At 41.2% G+C, this 12477-nt stretch overlaps 1 protein-coding gene across 2 annotated transcripts in view; it reads left to right on the top strand.

Annotated features, from left to right (window-relative positions):
- Positions 1-12477, top strand: part of LOC115095664 (ATP-binding cassette sub-family G member 2-like) — an 88073-nt gene that overhangs the window by 53933 nt on the left and 21663 nt on the right. For both annotated transcript variants that reach the window (XM_029609681.1, XM_029609682.1), the window contains exons 8-10: positions 2182-2333; positions 7893-8018; positions 10236-10501. In XM_029609681.1, the coding sequence (XP_029465541.1) occupies positions 2182-2333; positions 7893-8018; positions 10236-10501 (544 nt within the window). The remainder of the gene's footprint in view (positions 1-2181; positions 2334-7892; positions 8019-10235; positions 10502-12477) is intronic.

The raw sequence follows: 12477 nt of genomic DNA, 5'->3' as shown, positions 1-12477 counted from the left end.
ATCTCATTGAGCACTCTTCCTTGATCCAATTCATTAGTCACCCAGTCAAAAAAATCAATCAGATTTGTCTGACAGGACCTTCCTCTGGTAAATCCATGCTGCCTTGGGTTCAGCAATCTTCCTGACTGTAGATAGTTCACTATCCTTTCCTTCAGCAAAATCTCTATTCATTTTCCCACCACTGAGGTGAGGCTAACCAGCCTGTAGTTTCTAGCCTCCTCTCTGCTCCCACTCTTATGAAGCGGGACCACCACCACTCATCTCCAATCACTCGGCACCACTCACGTTTCCAGGGATCTATTGAACAGGTCATGCAGTGGACCCGCCAGCACATCTCTGAGCTCCCTCAGTATCCTGGGATGAAACTCATCCGGTCCCATGGCCTTGTCCACTTTCAGTTTTCCTAGCTGTTCCCATACATTCTCTTCTGTAAACGGAGTTTCATCTACCCCATCTCCATCTATGGTCTTGTCAACCAGCAAAGGTCCTTCTCCAGGGTGTTCTTTAGTAAACACTGAATTGAAGTATTTGTTTAATATTTCTACCATTTCTTCATCACTGTCCACACAGTGCTCCTTATCACATTTCAATTTCACTGTACCACTTTGGACCTCCCTTCTTTCTCTGATATATCTGAAAAATGTTTTGTCTCCTCTCTTTACCTCTTTGGCAATCCTTTTTTCTGCTTGACTTTTTGCTTTCCTGATTTCTTTCTTCAACTCCCTCAGTTTTAACAGATATTTTTCCTTGTGTTCCTTTTTTTGGGATCCTTTATACTTCTTGAATGCTGTTCTTTTTGCCTTAATTTTTTCAGCCACCTCCTTAGAGAATCAGATCGGTTTCTTTTTTCCTCTTACTCTTCTTTAATTTCCTAACATATAGATTTGTTGCCTTTTGTAATATTCAAAAGCCATTTAGACTGATAACTGAAAAGTTCTGTCTAAATGGCAAAACTGGTATATTGAGAGACTTAGCCAGATAAACTTGAGCCTGATAACTAGCTATCCAGTTAGAATTTAGCCACATAGGTCAGGAGCATTCTGGGGGCAGGCTAGAGGTGTTTTGGGGAAGAGTAGAGTTAGTCAGATAAGTTAACCAGCCTAGGGAGGAGGAGATGACTGTGGTATTCCTTCTAGCTGGTTTCTGGGATATTATAGACATCTAGCTGCTAATGCAGAGAGGTACCACATCCATATTTACAGATGCCAGTTAATTCATCCTTAATATTTGGAAACAAAACTCTGTAAGGATAGATGTACATACAATAAGCATGTTTAATTTGCTTGCTAATACAAAATATAAAGATGGCTTTTTGCACATTTACTCTTCCTGATATTGACTCAAACTGTTCATTCTCTGTGGCTGTTAAGGAATCAGATTCACTAGTTAACACAACAAGCTTTAAGTTAGCAGTGTCCTGTCTACATGATTGTAACAATTACTTAAAGAACTTAACTGGTTGGACTAATGTACCTGGATACCAGGACATTTCCCAGTGCTGTAGCCAATCCCACAGACCCAATCTTCTCCTTCCACCCCCACCTACATCTCTAGTCCATCCTTTCTTCCCCCACTGATGGGGGAAATTTTGCTTAGTTTAGTTTAGTTTTTGTTTTGATTAATCGCAAATTCTTACAGAAAGTAAATCCACGTGACATACAAAATAATAGCATAAAACAATAACACAAAAGCTCAAAAAAATAGCAAAACAAAATAAAATAAGGCTCTAACTGTGCGAGCATTAGTAGATGTTTACAGAATTAAAAGTTTACAATTAGAAACAAATAATGCATGCAATTTACAGCCACGTGGTTTGAGTCTTTCAATGGGAACCACTTGGTGCTGGTACATCCCACAAGAACAACGCAAGATCTACAGATGCCACATGTGATTCCTAATGCAGGATGGTGAAACACACAGCTAGAGACCAGATGCATGCAAGTGCACCTTCTTCTCGGAGAAGAGAAAGAAACAGGGATAAGAGGACTTTACTGATGATAAGGGTGGGGAAAGAGGAGCAGGTGGGATGGAAGGGACAGATTGGGGATTTAGGGGAGATGGGGGGGAAGGAGAGGGACAAGTCAATCCATTCCTTCAGTCAACACTGTCTGAATAATTTAGGAAGTTTCATAGAAAATGTTAAAAAATGTGTGGCCCTCACTAAAATCTGTCTTTTGGAAGGCTTTCCAGAAAAGGAAGAACCATGATTCTCTCCATTCACCAGCCCCGATATTCTATATTCAAGCTCTTCGATAGTTTGACACTGCTGGCTGCTGGAAAGATGCTGTACCATGGTCCTGCTACCGAGGCTATAGACTATTTTAAAACTATTGGTAAGTTTAATTGGTACATTCTAGCAACATCGAAATTCAGGAATAAGTCACTACATTTATGTTTCTTTTTCTGAAAAGCAGTCCATTCTAGAGGCTGCGGTTTGCAGGATAAAAGGAAAAGGAGAGGAGTTAGATAAAAGCAAGCAGAGGAGTTAGAAAGCAGTCTGCATCCAAAGATACAATTTCAACATTGAAAAGAGAAATTATTCTATAGTATCTCTGTATGAGTTGAATTCATTCATCTTCCCATACAAATAGTCCCTTTTTCTGTGATGGAGATGCCTTACTCATGAACTGTATGCTATAGAAGGCTATTCATCTCAAAGAAATGCCTATATTAAGATACTGATTAATTAAAGAGGTCAGGGTAGCACATACCCAGATAATTTAGGACTGCTCTTCACTATGACCAGACTTACCCAGCTAAACTTAGCTATGGGACCTGGCTAAACTTAAGCCCCATCCCACTGACAGGAGACAATATGTAATGGTAAAAGGAACCTGCTCTAATGAGAAAGTGGTTTAGGTGGAGTGTCTCAAGGATTGGTTTTGGCACCAGTTCTATTCAGTATTGCTGTGAAAGACATTGCGGAGGGGTTAGAAGTAAAAGTTTGCCTTTTTGAGGATGATGCCAAGATCTGCAACAAAGAGGACAAGCCTGAAGGAGTGGAGAGAATGAAAAGTGATTTAAGAAAAGTAGAGGAATGGTTAAAGATTTGGTAACTGTGATTCAATGCCAAGAAGTACAGAGTCATACATCTAGGGTGCAATAATCCGAAAGAGCTGTATGTGATGGTGGGTGAAAGACTAATATGCATGGATGGAAATCGTTTTGCCTTGCTTTCACCTTTCTTAATGCATAGAATACATCTGGACTGTGCTTCTAGGAAAGTATTTTTTAACAATGTCCACACCTGTTGCACACCTTTTACCTTTGTAGCTGCACCTTTCAGTTTTTTCCTATTTTTCTCATTTTATCAAAGTTTCCCTTTTGAAAGTTTAGCTCTAGAGCCGTGGATTTACATAATGTCCCCCTTCCAATCCTTAATTCAAATTTGATCATATTATGATCACTATTGCCAAGTGCCCCACCACCGTTACCTCTCTCACCAAATCCTGTGCTCCACTGAGAATTAGATCTAAAATTGCTCCCTCTCTCGTCGGTTCCTGAACCAATTGCTTCATAAAACTATCATTTATTCCATCCAGGAACGTTATCTCTCTTGCGTGACCCGATGATACATTTACCCAGTCAATATTGGGGTAATTGAAATCTCTCATTATTACTGCACTCATTATTAATTTGGTTAACGTCCCTAATTACTTTTAGCATGTCAATGTCTGTCTCACCATTTTGGCCAGGTGGATGGTAGTATACACAAATTCCTGGGATCCTGCCAGGTACTTGTTACCTGGATTGGCCATTGTTGGAAGTAGAATACTGGACTTAATGGACCTTTGGTCTGACCCAGTATGGTAAGTCTTATGTTAATCACAAATGAAATAAATGAGAGTCTATATTTATGTTCCAAAATAATGCAATCCAAATACAACATCAGTAATACACAAATACCTAACCACTATGTACACCACACATCACATTCATTCCACGTTCATACCTTAAAAACATCCATCACCAAATAAAATAAATAAAACATTTGTCTTATGCATCATATCATCTAGAATAAGAAACAGGTGGAACATAAATGCAATGATGCCACAACTAATTATAACATTGCGGAGATTAATACACCATTTACAATATTACTGCTTTTACATCAATAGTGGAAACTAACCACATTCTTTCATATCTATTATAGTGTGGAGCGGAAAATGGCACATACAGGATATAACAATCAACAAGCCTATACAATCTGTATAAAACATATAGATAAATATGTCTCTTATTTCTTGTCAGAAACATAACATAAAGATACCCAACTCTTCATGTTATCTCCTTCATCACCTATAATATGTGAATTCACACCATATCATCTTATATATAATGCTAATACTACTTAATGGTCAAAATATAACCTCATAATCTCCTAACAAGAAAAAACTGCATGTCCCCAATCACTGATGATCCGATATATGTCCTTCAACGTGCTGGGGTATGGTCCACCATGTTCCACTCACAATTCCCACTAATGATTAAATGCCTTCTGCAAATGATTCGATTTCTTCCTCATATAATGAATACTGTAAACGGATACCCTTCCTAATGGATACAGTGATGAACTCCTTTCCTGATGAATACAGTAACACACACTGAGTGAGTGTGTGTGTGTCTGTATCAGAGAGAGAGATACTAACACGCACACACTCTCTCACAGACAAAGTGTGTATGGGTGTAAGTCTCTCTCTCACGCTCTCTGACACAGACACACAAACTCTCTCTGACAAGCTAATGTTGTGCTGCTGCTTATGTGCTCACACAGTGAGCGCCCCCAGTCCATCACTGCTGTATCATGCTGTAAAGTTCTTGCTTGCTGCCAGCCCTTCCCCATTCTGCAGCAGCCCCTCCCTTTTCCAATCTCATTCTCTAGGAATCTCGCTGGTTCCACAGTCAGCTCCTTCTCTCAGAGCTCAGTACAGTCACCTCAGACTGAAGCCTCCCCGATACTGCACAGGCACTTTCTCCTTGCTTACCCCTTTCCTTCCTGTGCCTGTAGCTTGCCCCCACTTCTTCGTAACCCTCCCACTACTCTAGTGCATTCCCATTAACTGCAGGCTACACAGTCTGCTGCTTTGATGTTAGGCAGGCTCTGCTCTGCCTACCAACATCAGGAGAGGGGGGGACCAGAAGTGACCCATACTATTCCCTGGGCTTATTAAAAGAGGAAAAAAGAGGAAATTAAGCCCTGGCCAAGATTGGTGAGATCCACTAAGCCAAATTAGCATAGCTCCAGATGAATCCTGCTTTCTCTTGTGGAGTCAGTGCAGCCAGGGCTGGTGCAAGGGTATTAGGTGTCATAGGAAAAGCTTACAGCTTTGCACACACTCCTGGCTCTACCCTTCTCCCAAATAATTTAAAAAAAAATTTATAGTAACAGATTTTACATGAAAAAGAACATTCAGTGTTCTAAAGTAAAAATATAACTTAAAATGTGTATTATTTATATGCACTGTTATGGTACTAACCAGAAAACTCTGCAAGAAAAAACACCTGCATCCATATGGTATTGGGACTATTGTAAAGCATGTTGGCCCTCAGAAAGCTTTAAGTAAACTGAATTACAATATAGAAAACCTCCCATATGAAAACAGCACTATGCCAGCACTCAAACATTAACAACCCTATCTATGAAAAGGAAACAATGCAAATATTACCAGGAAAACAAAACAAATCAGGCTGCTATACATCCCAATACAGAAACTACATTTTAGATAAATTCCTCACCTCTGTCAGATATGCAGAACACAAAAAAATCTTCACCATACACGGAATAAAGAGATCATAAAGTATAAACAGAAACATGGAGACAAAAACTGACCTGGAAACCGCAACAAGCCACACTCTGCATGCAGTACAACAATGGAAAAACCGAAATATCACCTTGCAATATTAAACATCAAACTATAAAATCAAGAAATATAAAATATCATGAGAGTAAAACCATACTTATAGAACAAATATTTCAAAACAGCTTACAAAAAATATACAATTATTAAAAACATTAAAAATTATTAAAATTTCCTAAACATCAATAAAACATTTCAAGACAGCAATTCAACAATGGCGTTTCTGCGTACATTTCCGCATACATTTCTGTATGCGGAAACGCCATGGTTGAATTCTTGAATCCAGACGGACTACAAATATGAGCATGCGAAACATGGACCCATGTCGGGCGTGTTGACAACCTATGGCTTCAGCGATGTTTACAAGCTAAGTTATTGGAATTACATGAATTGCATGAATTACACACATAGCAAATGAAAAATACAAAAAAATTGATTTATTACCTGGGACTTTGACCGATGATTAAAGATAAGGCTTACCATCCAGCAATTTTGCTTACAAGATGAAGCCTATTATGACTGGTCAATAACATCTTAAGCATCTCTTCTATATTTGCACAGTACCACTGGCATTCTGTTTTGTCATATTTGTAATCTGCCACTGTACTTTAATTCGCTACATTCGGGGTTCACGTGAGTTACTGTTGATTGCTTACACACACACATGCTCTCACCCTCTCGCTTTGTTCCTGGAATGTGCACAGTACACCAGCAGCAGTCTTGTCCTTTCTTCAGCCGTGTGGCCCAGCCTTCTCCCATAAGCAGCGTGGCCCAGACCGAAGCGGCAGCCTCCTCTCTTATGTGCGAGGGTTGAGCCGATGCCAGTCTCTCTCACTGGATTTCTCCATTGGCCACCAGCAGCGCAAAGGAAGCCCCTTCTTCTGCCGCCGGCTGCACAGTAGGGCTTACTCCACGCAGGGTTTCCCTTTGAAAACTAGGCCGGCAGGGGTGCACTGAGTTCAGAGTATTTGTGTACATTTGCATCTATTTTCAAGCAAATACAAAATGTACCTGAAGAAAGTTCATGTGGAGCTTTCAAAGTGAAAGCCCTGTTTGGACTTTCTCTCCCTCTGCCTCAATCTGCCCCTTTATGGATGCAGGTAAAAGTACCTGCACTGTGAACAGAGAGGGTGCTTTTACCTAGAGGTAACCAATTTTCAGTGGGACTTTTTCTGTGGCTAAACAGCTAGAAAAGCTTTGAAAATTGCTATGACCATCATGACATCAATGGCAGGTATTAACCTTACAATCATCTTCATATAACTCAAAGATTATTATTATTTTGGCTTTTTATGTATAGTGCTGTAAGTGAGGGTGCTTTACAGATCACTATATTCAAGTACAATGAGTCCCTACCTTAAAGGGCTTACAAATGAGTACTTGAAGTGTGGGCATTTTTTTATCTTTCCTTCTAACTTGCTCCACAATAAAAATAAAAAAATCAGTTGCAGTACAATGTGTTACCACTTTTATTTTCTCTAATATAATATATTACACGGGGAAGATCACACTTCAAGCAAACTCTCACTGGGTGTTCCAGAAGTTAGTATACACAGCAAAGACATATATAAGTTCTAGAATACAGAGCAAGCATGTCAGTAATACATGTTAAGACATGATCATGATCAGTTTAACAGGTCAGGAAAAGGGTCACGAATCATTATCTCTATTTTCTACCAAATGCAATTAATTCTTCGGCTTTGGCATAGTGGTACTCTGCATATGTAAGGATTGTTTAGACTTCAGTATTTTTCATCATTATATTTTATCTAGTGCAGGGAGCAAATTTTGCAATAGCCATTACATATCTTTATTCAAAATCTGATAATGGTTAGGGTCTGATTAAGAAATCTTGACTTTGGCTCCACAATTGTTTGCAGGCATAGCAAGAGCTAAGTATAACTTTAAAGAATACCATTCTGCTAATATAAGCTAAGTTGGACAGAGAATTACAATAATTATTTTTAATTTCCACAGAAGCAATGTTGTGATACATCTGCTACGTATAATTCTTTGACCTTTCTTTCTTTAAAGGATATGAATGTGAATCCTATAATAACCCAGCTGATTTCTTTCTGGATGTTATTAATGGGGAATCTACAGCTGTGACTGCAAACAGAGGAGACCAAGAAATCCTGGGCACTGTAAATTTTAACAAAGGTAATGATTTGGATAACCTGAGTAGCACAAGTGCAGATTCTGTCTCTAAAGGAAACCCCACAGACCCAAGCCATATTTTGAAACCCAATTAACGCAGAATGTTAAGCTTCTATATACCTAAATGATGATAAGAGATAAAGTTATCCTTTAATAGCTTGTTAAATTACTCTCCCCCCATTATGTTCTCCAAGTTTCATACCCTGTTACAATGTAACCCACTTATCTCATTCCATGTAAACCGATGTAATAACACATGTTGAATGTCGGTATATAAAAGCAAATAAATAAATAAATAAATAAATGAGCTAATGTAAGTGCATCATGTTAAGTAGCTTCAAGCCCAAGGATATGAAATGCTTAATTTAGGTGAACTTCATGTTCTCAACCAATACAATAAATAGCAGGGGTTCAGTTAACTTTTACGTTTTGGAATTTAAAAAAAAATCTATCCAAATTTGACCCTCATGTTTTTTAAATGTCACAATAATAATGAGAACCAAGTTTGGGCCAGATTTTGTATTTACTTCTTGTGATGCAGGTGGGTGGGGCATAATTTGAACATTTACTGGCACTTCCCTCTCCTTCTGAATCACACTCCATGAGCAGATGATGTTTAGGAGTATAGGATTTTTTCCTAGTTTTTGAGATCATTATCTAACTAAGTAAGGTCAGGCTAGGCTCACATTGCAGGCCATAGCACTGTGTATGTTTTGTTTGTCTGAGACTGTCATGGCTGGCTGAAGTCAAGTGCACAGCAAACATGATGTAGAGAGTGCAGCTTCTGTTACTGTGGAAGCTCCTTCCAGCCATAAGGGGCAGCGCAAAGGCTTTATCTCAGAGGAGAGATCTCTGCAGCCCATGGAAGCCGGCGAGGATTTCTAGAATCACCCTGGTATGCTGTCGAGGTAGAGAAGGGAAAAGGGGGGGAATAAATGAATTTTAAAAAATGTAGTAGGAGACACCAGGATACCCCGTAATAGAATACCCACCTTCTTGTTTCACAATTGTCATGATCCAAAAATCAACCTGTCTTCTATAAGAGCAAAATTTGCAAGCCAGTTATTCCCACACTCTTATTTTGGCAGTGTTTACACATTTCTTGAAGGTAAAACATTTCCAGAATGAGCTTTAATGGATCCAAGAGAATCTCAGATATATTATTATGTTCATATCACAGATGATAGACTATTCATGGCCCATATGATCTAATCATATGTAAACTCTGTGTGTGAGAAAGAGAGAGAATCATTCAATGATTCTATCTTCCCTGTAAGTTCTGTCTTAGAACCTAACAGAAGTGACAGAATAATTCATCAACATCCATAAAAAATTAGTTCTACTTCAAATTCAGGGAGCAATATCAAAGTTATGCTCTGGTACCATCGTTTTACCAATGAAACTAGAAAGTCATTTTCATTCATAAATCTGGACTTATTGATAGACGGGAGCACAATTTTACTAAAATCCCTATCCCTTCAGTCTTTTTGATTACTGAGACTCATACTTCATCTTTCTCCTGCCTCCCTAATTCTCAAAAACATTTCCATTTCTTCACTAGTGAACTGTGAAAGTTTGAGATAATTTACAATGGATGGTAGCTGTTTGCCATTGGTATGAGTTTGCCAGGGACATTTTCCATTTCGGTCAATACTACAACGCTACAGTCTCTTAACTCCGGCAAAAAAAAAAAAAAATGCAAACACTTCGTGAAGTATTGGTACAATTGTTTAAATTAAAAGAACGGTCTTGCAGAATTAAACATTTAATAAGTCAAAATCCTATGGACAGCTTGTTGTTTATGGAATTAAAAGAATATATTTAAAATATCAACTTATCCTCTGCTCCACCTTCCCCACTTCCCTTTTTACAGTAATGTTAGAAGAGTTTCTCCCATTCTATGACAATGAGGACAAATATTTGAAAATAAGGCCTTCAAACTTTGCCTCCTTGGGCATTATATTCTGTCATTTTAAGCTCTAGACGTCAGTTTTCATTTTGAAGACTCTTATTATATGGGATTATGGATGACTGTAGGGCCGGGTTTAAGATTATGGCGCCGATAGGCAGAGGGTCAGTGGCAGAGGGAGTCCCAGTTTTTAAGTGCCTTCAGAATGTGGCACCCTATGCCTGAGTCAGCCCTGGGTGACCACGACCACTGTATAAAATGCATTCTTGCAAACAAATTGCAGATTGACGCTATCATCCTGTTCTCTTTAGGGACCAACTCTTTACCTGAACATGACTCTGAAAAGCAGGAGAGCTCTCTTGTTAATAAACTGCATGGGCAGTACCTGGAATCCAGGCAGTATATGGATACAAAGAAGGAACTACAAACAATTGAGAACAGCAGGAAAAATAAGCAGAAAAGGTCAAGATTCATGAATCAAGTTACTTACACAAGTGGCTTCTTTAACCAGCTCTACTGGGTAACAAAAAGATCATTAACCAATCTAATCAGAAATCCTCAAACTTCAGTTGCACAGGTACATCTTTGTTATATAATGCAATCCTTGTACAGTTCACAAGAATGGATCACGATTGCTCAGTAATAGAAAATAATCTAGACCAGCTCGTTGACTGCTGTACTTGATGACTGCAAAGATGCTTTTCCTTAAACGGTCCCTTGGATTCGCTCTCAAAATAATGCAGATTCTTAACCTTTTCTTGGACACTTGAGAATGCATTGGGATTTTGGGATCTTTGGGATCTTGCTCTGCCACTGGAATGTATGAAGTTGGGAAGGTTCAGGAGGAAGGTGGTATAAGTGCAACTTGTTGAACTCGTCTGCTGTTACCAAACGCCCTCAACAGAGTTTTTAAGGTGGTAGCAAGCTAACGGCCAAATTTTAAAAGGCCTGCACACATAGGGGTAGATTTTCAAAGGGGTACGTGCATACCCCCCAAAAACCTACCCCAATCCCCCCCTGCGCGCGCCGAGCCTATTTTGCATAGGCTCGGCGGCGCGTGCAAGCCCCGGGACGCGCATAAGTCCCAGGGCTTGCATGGAGGGGCGTGTCGGGTGGCGTGCCGCGAGTGACGCAGCGTTTCGGGGGCGGGCCCGGGGGCGTGGTGCCAGCCCGGGGGCATGGTTGAGGCCTCCAGACCAGCCCCTGGGTCGGGTGATGGTGCGCCAGCAGCCCGCTGGCGCACGCAGATTTACGCTTGCTTTCCGCAGGCATAAATCTGCCAACAAAGGTAGGGGGGGGGTTTAGATAGGGCCGAAGGGGTGGGTTAGGTAGGGGAAGGGAGAGGAAGGTGAGGGGAGGCAGAAGGAAAGTTTTCTCCGAGGCCGCTCCGATTTCAGAGCGGCCTCGGAGGGAACAGGTGGCGCGCGCTGGGCTCAGCGCGTGCAGGTTGCACAAATGTGCACCCCCTTGCGCGTGCCGACCCCGGATTTTATAAGATACGCACGGCTACGTGCGTATCTTATAAAATCCAGCGTACTTTTGTTCGCACTCGCGCAAAATTATAAAATCTACTCCATAAACATAGAAACTGTGGGGTAGGTTTTCGGGGGGTACGCGCGTAAGATACGCGCGTACCCCCCGAAAACCTACCCCAAACCCTCCCTGCGTGCGCAAGCCCCTGCTTCCAGCAGGCGTAACTTTCGGGATAGAGGTAGGGGGAGGTTTAGATAGGGCCGGGGGGGTGGGTTAGGTAGGGGAAGGGAGGGGAAGGTAAGGGGAGGGTGAAGGAAAGTTCCCTCTGAGGCCGCTCTGATTTCGGAGCGGCCTCGGAGGGAACGGAGGCAGGCTGCGCGGCTCAGCACGCGCAGGCTGCCGATTTTGGGCAGCCTTGCGCGCGCCGACCCCAGATTTTAATGGCTACGCGCAGCTACACGCGTATCTATTGAAATCCCGCGTACTCTTGTTCGCGCCTGGCGCGCGAACAAAAGTACGCGTGTGCGTAGATTTATAAAATCTGCCCCTTATTGCGTGACCGGGCCTTGTGCGCACCACAGGCATTTTCAAACAGACCCAGCCATGAGCGTAAACCCCAGAATGCGCACAAGTGCCAGGCCTCTTTTAAAGGGGCGGGCCAGGGGCCGGGTCTGGGCAGGGAGGAGCAGTGCGGGGAGCGGGCTGGGACAGCGCCATTGTATGCTGTCCCGATGACTCGCACGCCAGCAGCCAACTGGCATGCCCAATTTACTTCAGCTCTGGTCCTGAAGTAAGCTGAAAAACAAAAAAAAAAAGGATAAGGATGGGAAGGAGAGGGGAAGAGGGAGGGAGTTTAGGTAGGGGGATAGGTAACTCGGGAAGGCCCGTAGCGTCTTGTACCTGAACTCTGATAATGCTCTAAGCCGCCTTGAGCATCATTAGGAAAAGCAGGCTAAACTTTAATAAAAATATTATTATTATTATTATATTGTGAAATTAAAGTGAATTATTCAAATTCAAAAGAAATCCTGGCTAGTAGCCTGTTAAATAGGTGACTTTAAACTGATGTAACCTGCTAAC

This window comes from Rhinatrema bivittatum, chromosome 7, assembly GCF_901001135.1.
Source record: "Rhinatrema bivittatum chromosome 7, aRhiBiv1.1, whole genome shotgun sequence".
Lineage (NCBI taxonomy): Eukaryota > Metazoa > Chordata > Amphibia > Gymnophiona > Rhinatrematidae > Rhinatrema > Rhinatrema bivittatum.
This window is presented reverse-complemented; position numbering and strand designations above follow the sequence as displayed.